Consider the following 20,886-nt stretch of genomic DNA (forward strand, 5'->3'; position numbering starts at 1 on the left):
TGAGGCCGTAAGTTAGCGATCAGCGATAGAGCGACATCGCTTTGAGACGTTCTGAATGCGATGCGAGCGATGCGAGCGAGTGCGCAACTGCGAAGCGGTGCATGAAGCGATTACGCGACACGAAGCGATGCAAAGGATGCAGATGCAAGCGATGCGGCGAGATGCGATACGATGCGATGCGATGCGATGCGATGCGATGCGACGACGATGCGAAGCGATGCGGTGATGCGATGCGAAGCGATGCGATGCGATGCGAAGCGATGAGATGCGATGCGAAGCGAAGCGAAGCGATGCGATGCGATGGATGGATGGATGGATGGATGGATGGATGAAATATTTCCTCACATTGTTTGAGAAAAGCACTATACAAGCCTCGGCCAGAACAGGGATTGCTGGACTCGTTTTATCCGGCCTCGTCTACGACTCGGCCGTCTACCCCGAACTCGTCCCTTACTTCATGGCCTCTGCAGTAATGTACTATTAGTAATAAAGTTACACTATCTACGTAAACTTATAATGGATACATTTTTGTCAACTCGACACAGAATTATACAGCGCCGCGAGATATATTATGTGGTTAACAAAAAAGTAAAACCGACTCCAAAAAAATAAAAAAAAATAACAATAAATGGAACCGACTACAAAACCCTTCAAAATATTTTCCTAGGTGTACCTACTAGCTCGAAGTCGGTGCCTCAGCACGAGCCAGCATAAATAATTGAAATTAAAAAAAACCGACACGCTCTTGGCCGGTTTTTGTTTATTACTTCATTACGTCTAAACAACTGAACCGATTTAGATGAAATTTACATAAGTATTCCAAATTTCAAGTCAATCTGACTACTGGAAGTGGTCAAAATATACTTGCAGAATTTGACTACAGACGGACAGACAGACAACGGGACAGGTGAAACTAAATAAAAGGTTGTAAAAAGTAGCCTTTATGTTATTCCAGCTATCTACGTACCAAATTCATTCAAATGCCGTTTTAGTGTGAAGGAGTAACAAACAAAACACACACACACACACACACACACACACACACACACACACACACACACACACACACACACACGCACACAAACTTTCGCATTTATAATATTTATTTATATATAGTACTTGTCAATTTAATTAGCTGTACATGGCTGACAATTATATTTTTATTAGAAAGTTAACAGTGTGGATTTTACTTTATTATTTAAATTTATGTAATGGTTAAGTTACAGAAATAGCGTATCTTTAACTTCCCTTAAAAAAAAGCCTGGGTGCCGGTAGCCCAGTAACACACTGTAGATATGCAATGCAATGCTGATATATCAATACTGTGGAGTCAAAGTTATCGATACTATCAAAAATTCGATATATCGTTGCAACCCTACCTGTCAAAGGACGCCGCGTGCGAAGGTACAGCCATAAATCGCACGCGGCATCCTTTGACAGAGGCGGCGCATGCCAAAGCGGCGGCGCGATACAAACACCTGCTGTCACATATTTGATTTGAATGGTTTCTTGGTTACAGTTGTTGATGACTTGGACTGTCATTCTAAATATATGTTTATCCTAATAAGATGATGTACATTTTATTAATTTAATTACTTAACAAATTGGCGACGATGTCGTTTGATTTGAAGAAAGGAAAACGTGCGCGTGCCACCCTACGCGGTGTACTAACTAAAACGAACAACGCATTTCAAGATGAACAAAACTTACATACTTACGAAGAACTAGAAACCCGACTTCTTACACTACAAAATACTTACGATGGCTTACAAAATATACAATGTCGAATAGAAGAGGAGACGGAAGAGGAGGATCTTGAGGCAGAAATGGCATACAGGTATGAGATTGACGAGATTTATACGAAGTTACGCACAAAAATTTTACGATTGATAAATCTATACAAAAATGAAAGTAACATACCTCCTATTACTCAAGTAACCTCCGTCACGAATGCCCATCATGAGGCACAACCAAGAATTAATTTTCAACCATTTCAAGCCAAAGAGACCTTCAAAAATTTCATAAAGCGGCTTTCCGTTTATATCCTACTAAATAACATCACTCATCCTAAAACGAAAGTTTATACCTTACTGTCTACTTTACCTCCAGATATCCACGAAAGATTATATGACCTGTGTTCTCCCGAAGAACCGATCGATAAGACTTTTGAAGAACTTACAGATATTTTGGATAAATTTATTGACCCGAAACCAAGCATATGGGCGTCGCAACATAATTTTATATCACGTTTACAACAAGCCGATGAAACAATTGCAATCTACGCGTCAGAATTGAAAAAGTTATCTCTAAATTGCGAATTCAAATGTACACACTGCAAAAAACCTACAGTTGAATCATTCTTATCACTACAGTTTATACGGGGATTAAAAGATGGAGATATTCGTACAAAAATATTACAACAGAAGGAAACCACACTGTTTTCTAATTTAGTGGATACCGCCACGTTGATGGAAAAGGGAAAAACTGAAAACTCAACCATGTCTGTAGCAATTCGTCATACATCTTTTGACAATATGAATAAAGTATCGAAAGCACCAAGATACGCTTCAAATCCACAAACCATCAAAGACCTGAAGGGCAAATGTTATCGATGTGGTAAAACGATCACAAAGCGAATGAATGTGGCGCCATAAAAAGCACGTGTCGCAAGTGCCAAAAAGAAGGCCACTTAGCTCGAGTCTGCTTACAAGGACGTAGAAGTAATAACACAAACTTACTGGATAACTCTACAAGCAGCCTCAGCGCCGACAGCACAGCGGAGATCAACTTAGTAAAAAGTGAAATCTCTGACAAATACATTATACCGATTGAAATTGAAGGTACAAGAGTCAATATGGAATTTGATACTGGCGCTACACTTTCTACTATATCATTAAAAGATTATAAAAAGCTCAACATTAAAAAGAAAGTTTTCACGACTAACATGAAGCTAAGAACTTACACAGGTGAAGTATTTAAGCCCACTGGTGTGGTATATGTCAAATGCACCTATAGAAATCAGACTTTTACGGAAAATTATACATAATAGACAAGAATGTTGACCCTATCCTCGGCCGAAGCTGGATGAAAGAGTTCAACATCACGCTTGCCGATATGAGAACCGTCCAACAATGTGAAAACATACCGAAACTAGAAAAATTACTAGAAGAGTACAATTCCACTGTATTTAATTCAAATTTGGGCGAAATTCCAAACATTCGAGGCCACCTCACTCTTACAGAAAACTCACAACCGATCTTTATCAAACCTCGTAGAATTCCTTACGCATTACGAACCAAAGTAGATGACGAAATAAACCGCCTTGAAAAATTAGGGATTATTACAAAGATAGACCACTCAGACTGGGGCACACCTGTCGTTCCGATAGTCAAACCTAACGGCAGCATCAGACTTTGTGCTGACTACAAGATTACTTTAAACAAAGTTATAAAAGACGAACAATACCCAATTCCAATAATTGAAGATATTTTAGCTGAAATGAATGGCGGGCAACTGTTCTGTACCTTGGACATCACACAAGCATACTTGAACATGGTGATGGATGAAGAAAGTGCCTTATTACAAACCTTAAGCACACATAAAGGTACTTTTAAGGTAAACCGGCTCATGTTTGGAGTTAAAGTTGCCCCTAGCCTTTGGCAAAAGTTTATGGACCAATTATTACTTGGTATAGATGGAGTAAAATGCTTTTTCGATGATATTATTATACAGGGCTCTACAGAAGAAGAATTACTTTGTAGGCTTAGACAAGTCTTGGAGAAACTCAAAGAAAGTAACCTTCGAGTTAATAAGGAAAAATGTCACTTTTTCAAAAGAAGTATTAATTACTTGGGACATACAATTGACAAAAACGGATTGCATAAGAATCAAGATAAAGTCAAAGCAATTTTCAACGCACAACGTCCGACGAATGTAAACGAACTACGAACCTTTTTGGGTATGGCAAATTACTATAATAAATTTATACCTAACCTTGCATCTATTACAAGCCCTTTAAATGCACTCCTGAAGAAAGGAACAAAATTTATTTGGTCTCCGAAATGCGAAGAAAGCTTCAAGAATGTCAAAACTGAAATACTCAGTGAAAGAGTCTTATTACACTTCGATCAGAAAAAACCATTAATTTTAGCAACAGATGCGTCACCTACAGGACTGGGTGCAGTACTCAGCCATAGACTACCGGATGGCTCAGATCGCCCAATAGCATTTGCCTCTAGATCTCTAACTAATAGTGAAAAGAAATACAGTCAAATCGACAAAGAAGCAACTGCTATATTCTGGGGATTAAAGAAATTCTTTCACTACTGTTATGGTCGCAAGTTTACCCTTATCACAGACCACAAGCCACTGACTTCAATTTTCCATCCACATCAAACCTTACCAACACTGAGTACAATGAGGCTATTCCATTATGCACATTTTCTATCTGGATTTGACTACAATATTGAATATAGAAGTTCTTCTAAGCATTCCAATGCAGACTACCTCTCACGATTTCCTGTTGAAAAAGTTAACGACAGTAATATTGACCAACATTCCATATTCCAACTAAGGCAGATAAACACATTAAACATTTCACCCGAAATTATTTCCAAAGAAACAAAAGAAGACCCCGAACTACGGAACTTGTTTCAAACGCTACAATCGGGAAATTCACTTAGAGAATCAAGATACAATGATAACGAATTGACACTGCAAAATGACTGCATTCTAAAAGGTACGAGAGTAATAATTCCTCGAAAATTACAGCAACAAATTTTAGAAGAACTTCACATTGGCCATATTGGGATTTTAAAAATGAAACTTCTTGCTCGTAGCTTCGTATATTGGAAAAATATTGATAAAGATATCGAAACTAAAGTGAAATCATGTCGAACTTGTAGATTACATCAAAATGAACCTCCTAAAGCCCCACTACATCATTGGGAGGATCCAACTGGGCCTTGGCAAAGAATTCATATTGATTTTGCAGGGCCTATATCTGGCTATCAACTTTTTATTGTAGTGGACGCCTTTTCAAAATGGGTGGAAATAATTCCTACTAAAACGATGACAAGCTCATTCTGTATTCAGAAATTAGACGGATTATTTGATACTTTTGGATTACCCTATACAGTAGTATCAGATAACGCGAGACAATTTGTCTCCCAAGAATTTGAAAACTTCCTACATACCTCTGGTATTGCACATAAAACAATTGCCCCGTATCACCCGGCTACAAACGGGCAAGCGGAACGTTTCGTACAGATTGCCAAACGAGCACTGCATAAATTAGAGGGGGAGAGTGGCGATATATCACAGAAAATCCGTTTAGTGAAACATGTTCTTCGTGCTACACCAACTTCCTCAGGAGACTCTCCATATGTCATTATGTTCGGAAGGGAAATACGAACAAGATTGGCTGCCAAGATCAGAGCAGTTCCTAAACCACCCCCCAGACAGCCTCGACACGGTACAGACGGGAGAGAGTTCAGTCCCGGAGCCAGAGTCCAAGCAAGGGACTATTCGATATCGAAAACCAAATGGGAGTTTGGCATTGTAGTCCGCCGTCTCGGACAGCTACATTATCAGATTAGGACAGACAGCGGACTCCTGTGGATCCGACACCTGGACCAGCTACTCCCTGCTCCACTGATTCACGGCGGAGGCGTGTCACATATTTGATTTGAATGGTTTCTTGGTTACAGTTGTTGATGACTTGGACTGTCATTCTAAATATATGTTTATCCTAATAAGATGATATACATTTTATTAATTTAATTACTTAACACCTGCCATTTGCCGCTCGGCACGGCTGCCAAATTAGGGGTTTTCCCCTCAAATTTAGGGGGTAAATAACTGGGATGGGGTATTTTTAAGGATTGTTGGGAAGTTTTGCTTTTTATATTTATTTTGTATTTCTTATATTTCACATTATTTCTTGATAAAAAAAATAAAAATACAAAATTATTGGGCCTGGGGTAACCCGATCTAGCCAGTCAAATTTGATGACTCAGCATGACCCAGCAGGATCGTGAGGTAGACGACTATTGTTCCATACCTGCTGGCTCGTGCTGAGGCACCGACTTCGAGCTTTCAAGGGTTTTGCGGTCGGTTCCATTTTTTGTTATTTTTTTTTGAGTCGGTTTTACTTTCTTCTTAAAATAGTACATTACTGCAGAGGCCATGAAGTAAGGGATTGATGGACGAGTTTGGGGTAGACGGCCGAGTCGTAGACGAGGCCGGATAAAACGAGTCCAGCAATCCCTGTTCTGGCCGAGGCTTGTATAGTGCTTTTCTCAAACAATGTGAGGAAATATTTCATCCATCCATCCATCCATACATACATCCATCCATCGCATCGCATCGCATCGCTTCGCATCGCATCGCAGTATCGCAAATCGTCGCTGCGCCTGCCAAATTCCATATGTGCATTTTTTTCATTTTTCGTTTTTGCACTAAACATAATCTCCGTTTCATTATCTATGTGATGATAAAGTCCTTTTTGTGATATTCAAGCTGGAAACCATTTTAACTAATTCTACATGTGTTTTGACCGTTAAGAAAAAATCGTATGTGCAGAAGTGCACATAAAGGATTTGTGTTTTGCCTCCAGTCGCTCGCCAGTTGTGTTAGCGATGTGACCGTTTGTGAAGAAAACAAAGTTTCAAAAATCGTTTCAGTGGTAAAAGATAGTAAAAGTGGTAAGTATATCGTGAATTTACTTCATAGTTAATGAATTTCTTAGAAAATCCTTAAGTTCTTGAAGAAATATCTGTAAAAGCTTGTCAATTTAACTAAATAATGATTTTCTATTACCTAAATATTCTTATGACAAATTTATTAAATTAACTGTTAATTTATTATTAAAGCTTAATCATGCCAAACATACTATGATATTTAGTGTGTGATATATGCGAACGTTTCTGAGTAGGTATGCGAGTGTGTGAGTGAGCAGGAAAGTTACTTCGTCACAATACTTTTTAGTGTTACAGAGCCAGCAAACTATTACTATCTAAGTACCTTAACGTGAGAGCTATTTAGTTAATTTGCGTGGTTGTTTGTACAGTCAGCAACAGAAGTGGATGAGCGGTTGTGGTGTTTCAAATTACCTACACACCACCTTATTACATTGGAAGTAGAATCGTGTGTAGATCATTGTAAGCACCATAACAGTTCATCCACTTCTGCTGCTGACTGTATGATTGAGACCTTAGTATATCGTTTATGTATGTACTAGCTTTTGCCCGCAGCTTCGCTCGCGTTAAATTTGGAGTAACATACATTTACTTTCTGCGATCCTTTTTTCGTGTTTTGATTAATTTTCGGAGGATTACATGGAAATACAAATACGGACCGATTTTCTTTTAGACAGATGGTGCAAATTTTGTAATACAAAAATCAACCTACATACGTTGTTACTCAATTGTACAACGAACCCCGAAAAATTGATAAAACCAAATACGATAGTCTCCAATCCTTGAAGCCTTATATGCATCGCGACTATCATGCATTTTATGATAATCTTTACTATACTAAGTAACTTTAACGTATCAATCAAGTCTGATTCGTTTAGAAAATAAGCGTCGATTTTTTTTTAATTGGTTACACATGTTTGTTCTATATAAAATTTTTAAAAGTTTTTTTTTTATTTAGAAGTTTGTATTTGTTTTTATAGATATTTTTAATATTAAATGTTGCGTAAAAGTACGAATACTGTAATAGCAATAATATTTTTGTGATGTTGAAATTATAACTGATAACTAAGTGACAAAAGGGGCCATAAGAAGATCTCATTACTTTTAGTATTATTGGTGTTAAGCACGACTGATTATTTTATAGTTAAGTATACCTAGTAGTTTCTAATACTTTTATTGTGTTCTGTATACTAAATAAATTTAAAAAATCTAAAACCCGATTGCGATAAAAAATACACAAAAGAAGAAAGTAAGACGTGGACGTAGTGGTCTACAACTCTATTAAGTAGCTAACTTGAACTTCAACAGTAGGGACCCATTATTCTTGTCTTGTTTTCTTCTTTTGAGTATTTTTTTAACGCAGTCGGGTTTTAGATTTTTTAATTTATTGTTTTATTTCATACTTTTGTGATATTTCTGTGAAAACGGTGAATAAAAACACATGATTTGTGTATATTTTTGTAATCTCTTTTTAAATCCCTTCATTTTGATACCCTACTCGATAGGATTATAGACTAGAAGAATTTTAGACACAATTTGGCGCCAAAAATCCGCCATTTTGTTTTTTTTAGAATTTCATGTACCTACCCAATGTCACTCGCGTCATCGAGACAAATCTAATGACGAATCATTTATCAAAATCGGTTCAGCCGTTGAGTAGTTACGAGAGGACATAGGAATAGACATATATACAAACATACGGGTCAAACACATAGCCTTCCTTCTTCGCAGTCGAAAAAGAATAAACCCATTCCCAAATCCTTCATGTGCAATAATTCACATACATCATTATTTTGGACGAATCTAAATCAGATTATGTGCACTTTTTGGTTTAAAAAAAATTCTAGCTCCTTGAATAACAAAATAATTGTGTCAAAGTTTATACTTTTAATATATCTTGAATAAAGATCTATAATGTTGCATTAATAATTTTGCAGTGGTTCAGTTTGTTTATTAAATAAAACGTTTTTTGTTGTTTCCCAAAACCTTCATAAAATCACATATGGAACTTGTCCGGCGCAGCGACGAAATGCTTACACAACAGCCAACCACCACTACTCTTCTTTCCAATTAATTATAGCAATTTTAGGGGTTTTTAACTTAAGTTTTAGGGATAAATATTTTTGAGAGTTGGTAACTCTGCGCTCGGCCCGCGCGCTGTTTGTGACGACGGGCGACGGGCGCGAGCCCGCGCACGACCCGCGCCCGCGCCCGCGTTCTGTGTGAAGGCTTCCATATACCGCCATGCAAATCCGCCCGTCGCGGGCCCGCGCACGACCCGCGCCCGCTCTCTGTGTGTGTTGCCCTTTAGACGGGTGGACTTTACATGTACCTAAATTAGGATGCCTTGGCGCCTGCAGGGCTACTACGAAACTCGAAACTCGAAGTTCGTGTCGTGCGGTCCCTCTGACACTTACACTCTTATTTAGTACGAGAGCGAGAGGGACCGCACGACACGAAATTCGAGTTTCGAGTTTCATAGTAACCCTGCTGGTAGTAAAAATCAGTATGAAAGTTCTCCGTGGTGATAATGATTTTTTCCCCAGTGAGTCCTTTTGCGTGGTTAATTTGCATTAGTTTAAAGTGGACTAACTTTTAGGTCTCTACCCCGGTAGGTGTTGATAATGATAAAGTAAGCTGCAGGTAAAGATAATAAGTGTAGGTACCCTAATTCTATTATTAGATACTGTTACAGATTTATAGGGTCACTTCGTCCGGGCCTTAAAAATTTGTGCAGTTATCCAGCACTTTATCATTTATAATATTAATGAGGACTTTACAAAGAGAAATAAATGCAAATGGCGCCATTAGTCTGCGTAAATGTTGAGTGATGTTTGTTTACGTAATATTTTAGTTACACCGCTTCCAGCTTAGTAGAACAAGGAATATTACATTTTTTCCGTATTAATGTTATGGAGATTTCAAGTTATTGTTAATCGATATATATAGTTAAATGACGACTAACGTATAGAACTTCAGAAGGTAGTTAGGTAAGTACCTACATACATAATAATACTTAATAACTAAGTTCTGACCGGGCCCAGCGTTAGCGCGAAGCAGTTTGATGGTAACGTCCTTTTATTAAGTGAATAAGCCCTTGGAGACGACTTGTCTCAATGAAGAGCAAGGTTAATTAACCGAAATATTAGCAAGATATTAGGGGCGAAATGTTCGCCTCGGGTTTACAATTTGTACCGTGTCGCTATTCTGAGTCTTCCTCGTGCCTCGGCCCCGACCCTTCGACACCCCACATCCAAGAGTGCTACTGTCAAATACCCAAAATTATTTACTTATTATCTCTCTCATCTCTCTACACTTGAACGAAATTATTTTAGTGGTAACTCAAAGTCAAAGTCAAGAGCTACCCTAAGGGTTTATCCAATTATTTTCTAACAAAAGATAACAACTGTCGTGTCGTCAGCAGGCAAAGGTTTTTTGCAATTTTGACGTGGACACAATGCTGCTTTTAAGAATTGTATTTATTTATATAATTCAATTTGCTGGTCTACGAATTTTGAGCTTACTAACAAAGAAAATGCGTCTGTCTAGCGACGGATAAACATTACGGTTGAAATAGGTTAATTTCCTTGAGTTAAAGGAAAATATCGTTGAAATGTTTGTTAACAGAAGCTAAGACCATTGTATAGTTAATGTTGTAAGTTGCTACAATGTTGACAATGTTGTCAACATTGTAGCAACTATCCAACAGCTTTAAAATAGACAGATTTATTTAATTAAACTTTATTACTCAGCTGTTTTTGTTATAAACAAAATAAAAACATTTCTTTAAGAATTCTTAAACCGCCAACAAATCCATCAATGAATCAAATATTTTTTTGGTTTATCAAAAACCGGCCAAGTGCTTAGCAGGTCGTCACTCAATATCGGTACCTAATCAAAAATTCAAGTATTTTTAGCTATCGCAGTTCGATAGAAACAGAGCCCTGTGGCAGACAGACACAGGAATGAACACTAGACAGACAGGTAGACAAACAGACAGTAAGCGGAGGCTGCATACCTAAGGCCGTTGCCTGTTAAGCACCATTTGAGTACAAGGCCCTAATAATGAAAATATTCTGAATGCATAATTCTAATTTACAGAATATTTTTTTACTGACGGTCAAGTTTCATCCCACGAAAATCACTTAAATAGGTATACACGATTTAAAAATGTATAGACGTCAGAGTGAGGCCGTAAGTTAGGCTAATTTTAAGTTATCAGTTTCATCTCTTTTTAATAGAGCGACATCGTTTTCTACTTTGCTTCCATATTTTATTCATATACATTATCAATTATCAATATTAACTAAGACGTTCTGTATGTATGTACATATGTATGTATTATTGTATGGACGTATAATTTTTAAGAGGGCATTATGGAGTACCTGAGTCAGCAGGGCTACTACGAAACTCGAAACTCGAAGTTTGTGTCGTGCGGTCCCTCTGACACTTATACTATTTAATATGAGAGCGAGAGGGACAGTACGACACGAACTTCGAGTTTCGTAGTTGCCTGCACCACAAAGGTAATTCTGACAGTGCAATGGCAACCGCACAGCATACATATTAAACAGATCACAGGTTGCGGCGAGCCAGTGAACACGCCGCCTATTACGTGGGGCCACTAGCTTTTGGCATTCACTGCCAATCCGCACTTGACAACGGAATTTAACACCTATCAGCCCGTTCACATTCATGTTATGACGACGACAGATTTCATCGGAGAAGGAATTCGATTGTTCCTTTTTTCGGTGTATTTTGTAAAACAGGACAATGGATGATTGTAATAAGTACCTCAAGATAGTGGGTGTTCTCTGCGATAATGAGCTAGTTAGCGACTTGACGATGCATATGTATAAAATCAAATGTGGTTCCGTGATTCAACGTTAAAAACCTTTGCTGATCATTTAAAATGATACCTACAACCAAGCATCACCATCACCAAGGAAACTAGTAGAGCTACACACGCGAACAATGTGAGACGGAGGTACCTCTATTAAACTGGCCTCAATTTGTCGTTCGCAGCAGTCAGTCTTAAACTTTTATTTAATAGGTAATAAATAATATCTATTCAAAGTGCTATTTTAATTTGGAATATTTACGTTTTTCTTCGGAAGATTTAATTAAATAAAAATAACGCAATTAGATAAGTTTTATGGAGTCCAGTCTTAACAAGTATTGCACACAGCGTTTGTAATTAACTAAAAATTTATAAACAAAAAATTGAACCGACTACAAAAACCATGAAAATATTTTTCTACCAGTCTGAAGTCGGTCGGTGCCTCAGCACGAGCCAGCAGGAGTGGACCTATAGCCATCTACCTCACCTATTATTTCCTTAAGATCCAATCATCAGATCCTGATTTGGTACTTATGGGACCTAATTGAAGACATTCCTAGACGAAAGCAAAAAAATAATCAAATCGTTTCATAAATGACGGAGTTCTGAGGTAACAAACATAAAAAAAATACAACCGAATTGATAACCTCCTCCTTTTTTGATGTCAGTTAAAAACGATATCACCCCTTTGACGTCATACATTTTGAACAATTAAAACATTTATATAGGTATATAATAATCTATACTTATATTATAAAAAGGAAAGATTATTTCGTTTGTTTGTTTGTTTGCATTGAATAGGCTCCGAAACTATTGGACCGATTAAAAAAAATCTTTCACCGTTGGGAAGCTACACTATCTCCCGAGTGACATATAGGCTATATGATGCAGGTGGTAGGAGAATGGAAAAGTCAAATAAAATACTTTCGTCCGGATTGCTACCACCATCTTGCTCGCTAAAGGTAGACTTCCGAGTAGAGCGGCTCCAGCGTCACTAACGCAGCGACAGTAACGCGGCGATAGAGCGATAGTATTATGCAGTAGGTACGGAAACGTATGAAGTAACGTTCGAACGCAGCGTCACTGTCGCCGCGAAAGTGGCGCCGCGTCAGTATCGCCGAGCGATAGCGGCCGTGCTATGTTTGCGCAAGCACTGCCGCGCAATCGCTGGGATCGCACGTGGTTTTGAGGTTATTTTGCATTAAATAACAACAAACTGACACCGGAGTCGCGCTGCTCGGCTTTGACGCTGCGGCCGTTGCGATAGAGCCGCTCTAGTCGGAAGTCTACCTTAATCCTGCCGTGAAGCGGAAATCAGACCATTTTATTCATACCTTCGTATTAATCCTTATCTAAGTAAATAAATCATTTGATATTCAAGACTGTTTCAATAACTGTAGATTACTTTATGAATTATTCAAATCGGACGTTCCATTCAATAGATATTACGAATTCACTCGTATCACTAAAAATAAATAACAATTTAAAATAAAATAAATATTTAAGAGGACCTCACATACAACCAACGTGATTTTTTGCCGTGTTTTAGAGATGGGTAAATCCGGATCTGAAGATTCAAAAGAGTCAGATCCTCAAGCGGATCCGAATCCCTTAATGACTCCTTTCAAATCTTATCGACTCCGGAGTTACTAACTCCGACCAAGTCCGGCCGGATCGAGCGGCTCGTGATCGCCGTCACACTCACTCGCTCCGCTTTCACTCTCGGCTCGGATCGGATCGGATCGGATCTTATTACGTTATTTATTTACGTTTGGTCGGGCGCTGTTGTAAATTTTGCCCGTGTAAACTACGGGCTACCGGCACGGAGACCTTATTACCCGACTGACCAAAAGAGGGTTATTTTGAATATTGTACCCGTGGGAAGCCGGGGCGGGGAGCTAGTATAGGTATAAGACTAAAATATTATAACGGTTAATTTATCTTTTTAGTTTCATATACCATGTCTCACGAGAGCAGTAATATTAATGAAAACATTTTGTCAGCCAAAACAAAAAAAAAAACTGAAAAATATTTAAGTAATCTGATATTCAGTCATACGTTTAGCAAATGGTTGAGATCTGCTAAATGAAATATTCCAGATTAATTATGACACAGTGTATAATAATATATACTTATACGTACTAGTTAGTATATAAGACTTACCTATTTGGGGTACATCATAAGCTCGACTGGATCGCGAAGCCCGCAGCATCATCTGGTTGGCGATCTCGGAAGGCAGGCGCGGGGTTCGTTTGGACCAGGAGCGGCTGCGCCGGCGCTCCTTGTGGAGCGCGCCAGGCGGCAGCGGCGGGGGCGCGCGGGGCGGCGCGGGCGCGGCGGCCGGCGGCGCGGGCTCCGGCTCGAACAGCTCGTGCAGCGCGCGCGGGCGCGCCAGCGCGTGCCACTCGCCCGCGAGCCGCCGCGGCGCCGGCTCCGCGCACGCGCGCAGCGCCAGCGCCGCCAGCACCGTCGTCATGCAGCACACGCGCATGCTGACACCCACCTCCCACCACTCGCGCGTACTAAGTACACAATCTACGCACACCCCGTGGGCGCATGCCCGACCACATTATACACCGCTAGTGCAAGTTGGGGGTGGATATGCTACTGATTAGCGCTTCACGAATTTTAGTTAAGCTGGTTTGGTCTGAAACAAAACAGAAATATTTGTTATTTATTGTAGGTATTATTTATTCTCTGAACAGTATTATTTTAGCCTAAGTACCTTTATGTTTTAATAAGCTTTTTCACTTCTCGTGCTCTTAAAATATTACTTTAGTCTCTGCATATCGGGACTAAAACTCCTTTTTATTCTCTAGGGATTTTTTTTTTTAATTTACGTTGGAAACCCCTAAACAGCCAACACGGTGTTTGTGAATAGAGGATTTTTAGGCGTGGAATCGTAGGCGTGGAAATAACCTCAAAATGACAACTGTGCAAAAATATTTAAATTTAATTTCGTGAAACACAATTAATGATTACGAATATGAATCTATTCAATTATATTAAGGATTTATTCATTTTATTATGTATAGTCTAATCAGTTTTAAAATAGTTTTCCATTTTTGAAACTGTTGTCTAAATATGCAAGCTTTTAAAGCATCACTCCATATACATACAACAAAAAGAAAAGAAAAAACCGTGCAGCAATTTTTTTTTTGCTATTTGAATTTTGGACAGATTGGCCTGACCATTAGTCGAGCGTTCGTTTTTAAAGTAATATTGTAATTTTGAATAAAACATTGTTTTTTTTTCCTCACATTCAAAGCAAAAAGTAGTGTTTAACGCGAGACTAAACAACCATAATGCCCCTCGCTCTGCTCGGGTGGCCGATCATGTCGTGTTATTATGGCTTGTTTTAGTCCCTTGTTGAACAATCTATAATTATTTTACTTACAACGTTCGTTCAAATAATATAGTAATATATATATTAAAAGCAAAATCTTAAACGTGACACGCGCCAAGAAAACCTTACAGGAGACAGTGCTAGCTGTTCTTCATACAAAAATAAAACCGCCTATGGATAGTATGATCAGACAGTTGATCGACAACAACCTAATATGACGAAAATAGCAATATTATTATATTATAAAAATTTGAATGCAATATTTAGTTTTAATTTTTGTAATTAATTGTGACTAAATAACAACAACCCGTGTCAAGTAAGTATATATTTACGGTGCCAACCAGCACTGTGTTATCTAAACTAAATTAAACCGGCCAAGAGCGTGTCGGACACGCCCAAGATTGGGTTCCGTATCCATTAAGAAAAATCAAGGAATATTTTTCTATGGATTTCGTCCGTTCTTCCAAGTTTAGGAAAATTTTATATCTTAGGCTGCTATTTACTCTTAAACTACTAATAATTCTCAAGGAATCTTAGTCATTATAATTTTCCTTATAAATTTGATATACTTGGTACCATCCTGATTTTTTTTTGATGATTTGATGAAAATTGACTTGCTTTTAATGAAAATTTGCACTTAAAAGTTGAATATTTCGCAAACAGATCACTGAATAGAAAAATGGTCTTACCAATTCCGCAATGGTTTTAAAGGACCTATTCAACGATGCCCCACACTAGTAGGTACCGGGCGTGCTAGTATTACAGGCCACACCTGGTATAGGGTTAGTCGAGAAAAAAAAAACACCTCCACTTTACGTCTATGGGAAGTAACCTAAAAAGTTTTTTTAATTTAACACTTTGTCGTACGATATGTATGTCGGCGACCGATCGTAAAATCCGTCAGATCACAAAATTCCTAGGCATATCGTGAAATGGCGCCATTTCATGATATGCCTGAATGTTGGCCAGGCATATCACGATGTGCCTGAGAAACAATACGGCAGATCGATTAGAGCAACGCATTCATCGATACCTTAGCTCTATGCCATAAGTATATTTGATTTAAGTTTTTCTATTTATATCGGGTGTCCCAAAAAGGACGCAAGATTTCAATTTGCTGCCATTTTTGTATCTTCATGTTTTGAATGGAAATTCGACGCCTCATTGGAGAAATTCAGCCGCATCTATGCAAAATGGTCATAGAACATTTTGACAAAAGAGTGCGTATGTGCCAGCAACGCCTAGGAGGACATTTGCCTGACGTATTATTCCACAAATAACCCTATTTTATGTATTTCAAGATTTTATATACAAATATATTATAAAGAAAACAAAAATGTGTTTTTCATCAATTACAAACCTTGCGTCCTTTTTGGGACACCCTTTACTATTATGTAACACTGTGGAACATGACTTCTATGTATTGAGGTGGGCGTAAGCAGCTGCGACTTAGTTTGTACTAATGCAGCTTTTTGTTTTTAAATAACCATGTTATTATGTTCACTAAAAATCTTTAAATCTTTAAATAACGGGCACATCGTGATATGCCGAAAACAAGAAAAATTTAGGTACGACGAGCGAAGCGAGAAGTGGTTAGTATGAATTGTGACTACAACACACAAGCTGAGCGAGCGAAGCGAGCGTGCCGCGGCAGCGGCCGGCGAAGTGCCACAACCGATGTGGCGTTTCATGTTATGCCTAGGAATTTCATGATTTGCCTAAACGGGCCAAATCATGAACTGGCTGTGTTTCACGATATGCCTAGGAATTTCGTGATCTGGCGGATTTTACGATCGGCCGCCGACATGTATATTCAAGGCAAATTACAACTTTGTAGTACTAACGCTTTCTGAGCTTAACCGCGGGCATACAGACAGACGGACAGACATGGCGAAACTATAAGGGTTCCTAGTTGACTACACGGAACCCTAAAAAGCTAAATATAATATTCGATTACTCGACTGTAGGGACAGACATTTCAGTACCCCTAGTGTAAATTTTCGGTTACAAAATACGTCTCGATCGCGTTCGCGTTAAAATCTCAATTTATATGGAAACACGAACAGCGCCTCTAGCAGAACGTTTGCGATGTTCGTGTTTCTATACAAATTGAGATTTTAACGCGAACGCTATCGAGACGTATTTTGTAACCGAAAACTTACACTAAAGGCACAAAATTCAATCTATCTAATAATAGTTTGTGACTTGATTGAAGTTAGAGGTAGACATCCATTGTCCGCACAATAAAGGCAGTTCAAATCAAATTCGGTGAGTTTTAGGAGCTTTAGACTAATGTTTAATGTAGAATCACTACGCACCGGTTTTGAATTATCATGAAAATTGTATTCGAACCCAAATCAAGCAAAAAAACAAGTTTATTGATACGTGACGCTAAGACTTATTTAGTAACTCGGCGCGTCTTTTATGGCTGATTTTTTAGCTACATACATCTATAAAGCTTTCGGTTTTGGTTTGAGATAGAGAAAAGCAAGAATGCTAGCCTTTAAATTTATCCGACCTTAAAGTTGTGTAGTAGTTAGTGGCTAGTGCTATTAGTTTAACGTTACAAGTTAGTTGTTAATACGAATGAGACGACAAATTCGGTGGAATATGTGTAGGTAGATGCAATGGCGACGGTAAGTTAGGGAAAATGTTCTAAGTTTTACGATAAACACTAGTTTGGCATGGTAAGTGGTGAAATACATTCTGCGTCACTTCAGACATTTGCTAGGTGAGTTAGTCCTTAATCTTATTTATTTTTCAAAGTAAAATTGTAAAATTTATAAAAGGCAGTGAAATTTTCTCGGCCACTTACATTACTCACTGAATACTTCAGAAAATAGTCGCGTTGCTTTATTCCAAACATATTTACACGACATAAATCTTTTACTGATGAAACTGGGGACGGTGAAGTTTGAAAAATATTTTTGTAATATTGCTTTGTTCATGTTGTAAATATGAAATTTACATTTTGCTAAGCGCGCCTTGCATTTCTATGGAGAACAATATACAAATGCAAAGATGCTTTAGATTTACATAAACATATTAATGTGATCATATTGCTCTTTGTTTGTGATCTGATTTTAACAGTTTTTCTCAAAGACTTAACTTACTGCTCAAAAATGCTAATCTTTAACGGATAAGCTTAGAAAGATTGAAGTATACCTTATGAAAGACAGCCGAAACGGGTAACAGTTGTGGAAACTACCTTATATGTAGGTAATACCATCTAAGTTAGACAGTTATACAATAAAAATATTCTGATTCTGATTCTGAAATAGAACGTAATTGACGAACATGTTCCGAGATCATTAGCCGCGTGAACTCAAAGCACTGCGCCGTCTGCTAGCAACACACACCCGGCAAATAAAAAACAGATAAAATCTAATTAAACGAGCGAAATCGTCTTTACATTTTAATGACAATATCTTCATTCAGCTCCATGATTTCAATGTCCAATCACAAACTTTTTCACTGCCCGGATAGCTTCTCGAGCTCCATTAAAAACTTATAATCACGTTTTAACCGGAAAAGAAGTCACAACCCAGTGTTGTCACATACAATTTTGGAAAAACGGTAGAACAGGATACAAAAATTAGTAGAAATGATGGAATTTGAAATGGAAAATAGGTAGATCTACCATCTCAAGGTTAATACATTTTTAATGATTAAAAATGCGCATAAAATGTTTTAAATTATTTATTCGTGATGTTTAGTTTATCCACATTCTTATTAAATAATCTCAAATGTTCAGAGTTGGTTGGAGAGATCTCCACAATTTTAACGCGTTCCGTTTCAAGTGCTGAAATTACAAGATAGGCTAAATTCGATAGAAAGTAAGTAACATTTCATTACACACGTGGAAAATTGTTTACAATCGTAATATTTTGAAAAGTAGGGAGATTTGAGGCCAAGGGTGGTAGATAGGTAGAACGGAGGCGAAATAGGTAGATCTACCAAAAAGTTAGTAGATGTGACAACACTGTCACAACCGGTGCCAGACGGTGACCTACATAAAGTTCTATTATATTGTAATGGTCATTTGTGAAGTATTTTAAAATTAGTTCAAAATATAACACTGGGAAGTAAACGGGCCGAAACCTGTGGCGTGTTATCGGCATGGCTATTTATAATCGGGTGGCGCTGGGCCGTTGACGTCATCGCGGGAGGGGCGCGGGGACGACGGGGGGCGGCGGCGCGCCCTCCAATACGCACTCGCAAATTCGCACCTCCATGAATGGACGAATTAAATTATCCTCAGTCGAGCACTGAATTTATACAAGCCTGACCTGAACACCGAACGCCTTCTTTTAAAAGAGGTTTGTCATCATTTATCATTTTAACGCTACCGTACCGCTGCGTATGTTAAGTAGCTGTTTCGTCGTGCCACAGAGATGCCGTGCGGCTGCTACATGCTTATGTCAGTTGCCGGAGGCCATTACTATGTGTCTGCACGTATTAAATAAGTATAGCTGTTGCCCGCGACTCCGTCCGCGTAGAATTCGTTTATCGCTATCCCGCGGGGACTACCTATGTAATTTACCTTGATAAAAACTATCCTTTGTCCATCTCCGGGACTCAAACTATCTGTAGACCTAATTTCATCTAAATCGGTTCAGTGGTTTGAGATGAGGTAACAAAAAAACACATAAACACCAACTTTCGCATTAATACATACATACATACATAAACATCACGCCTGTATTCCCAAATGAGGTAGGCAGAGCACACGAAACGTTACCGCTTCGGAGCCACTTTTAGCAATATTAGGTTTTAAGTTTGACAAAAACGGTACAATAGTGACAGGTTGCTAGCCTGTCGCCTACGCGTATAACTTAACCTATATCCTCGTCGCCGCTTACGACATCCACGGAAGAAATGGAGAGGTGTAATTCGAACCCGACACCACACGGGTACACGCATTTATAATATTAGGGATTTTATAAAATAATATATATTTTTGGAAATAAGGAAATATTTAAATTATAGCTGTAGGCCCGCGACTTCGTCCGCGTGGACTTAGATTTATCTCAGTCAGTTATTGTTTTGACTGCCTAGCAGCTTACAAAAGATACCTGCCATCAAAATGTTCACTTCTTATCCATAAATAAAAATACCTGTGATTATGGACTTATCCCGATTAATTTATCTAGACGGGTGGCTTTTCTGCGACTTTTATCCCATTTGGATTTTTAACGGTTTTATTGTTATCTATTATCACTAAGGCCCTGGTTTCTCTGGCCCGTCACACGCGACCGGCGGCATCTGAGGCGCTACTATGAAACTCGCAAATTGAAGTTCGTATCGCACCGGTTCCTTTCACTCGCGTATTAAATGACACAAGCGTCAGCGGGATGGCAACATACGAAGTTCGAGTTTTGCATTTCGTAGTATAGGGCCAGGATGTGCGTCGCACCACATGAATTAACTGTGCCTATACCCGCTACCGGTGACATTTCAGAGAAACCACCCATAAACATTCCCGCACAAAACATTCGGTCGTGGTCAGAGAAACCATGGCCTTACGGACAGGACACTTCACTCTTAGCACCATCCTACCTAGAAGCTAGGGCCAGAACTCGGCGATATGTGGGACGTGCGCAAAGTGGCTGCCGTGTGTTGAGTTGTCAGTGCGGTCAAACATAACGTGAGCGGAGTGGCCGAAGAAGCAGTTTAGGTTATTCCAAAAGAGACTGCGCTAGATGGCCTGGACGGAGACAGGTGCGCGTATATTTTGTGAAGGATGACCTCTTGATTTGCTACTTCAATAAGAGGATCCTGGCAATGGTGACACTCAGGTCCTTTACGGGCCTAAATAAAACCGTCTGAACACAAAATCAGAGTACCGATGCTAGTCTCTTCTACTTCATGGAGATGTCCCGTGTTTTCCCTGTATTCGCCGACAATCTCTTTTAAGAGGGCCAAGAAAACCCGGCGCATTAATTTCTACGAACTATCTATTTCTTGAATTTATATTCCTAAAATCATTTAACAGACTATAA

At 38.7% G+C, this 20,886-nt stretch overlaps 1 protein-coding gene across 1 annotated transcript in view; it reads right to left on the reverse strand.

Annotated features, from left to right (window-relative positions):
- jeb (low-density lipoprotein receptor domain-containing jelly belly protein) overlaps positions 1 to 20,886 on the reverse strand; it is a 146,916-nt gene that overhangs the window by 85,525 nt on the left and 40,505 nt on the right. Inside the window, exon 2 of the mRNA XM_074099446.1 lies at positions 13,702 to 14,185. Within this exon, the coding sequence (XP_073955547.1) occupies positions 13,702 to 14,029 (328 nt within the window). The 5' untranslated portion in view covers positions 14,030 to 14,185. The remainder of the gene's footprint in view (positions 1 to 13,701; positions 14,186 to 20,886) is intronic.

This window comes from Choristoneura fumiferana, chromosome 16 (genome assembly GCF_025370935.1).
Source record: "Choristoneura fumiferana chromosome 16, NRCan_CFum_1, whole genome shotgun sequence".
NCBI classification, from domain to species: Eukaryota; Metazoa; Arthropoda; class Insecta; order Lepidoptera; family Tortricidae; genus Choristoneura; species Choristoneura fumiferana.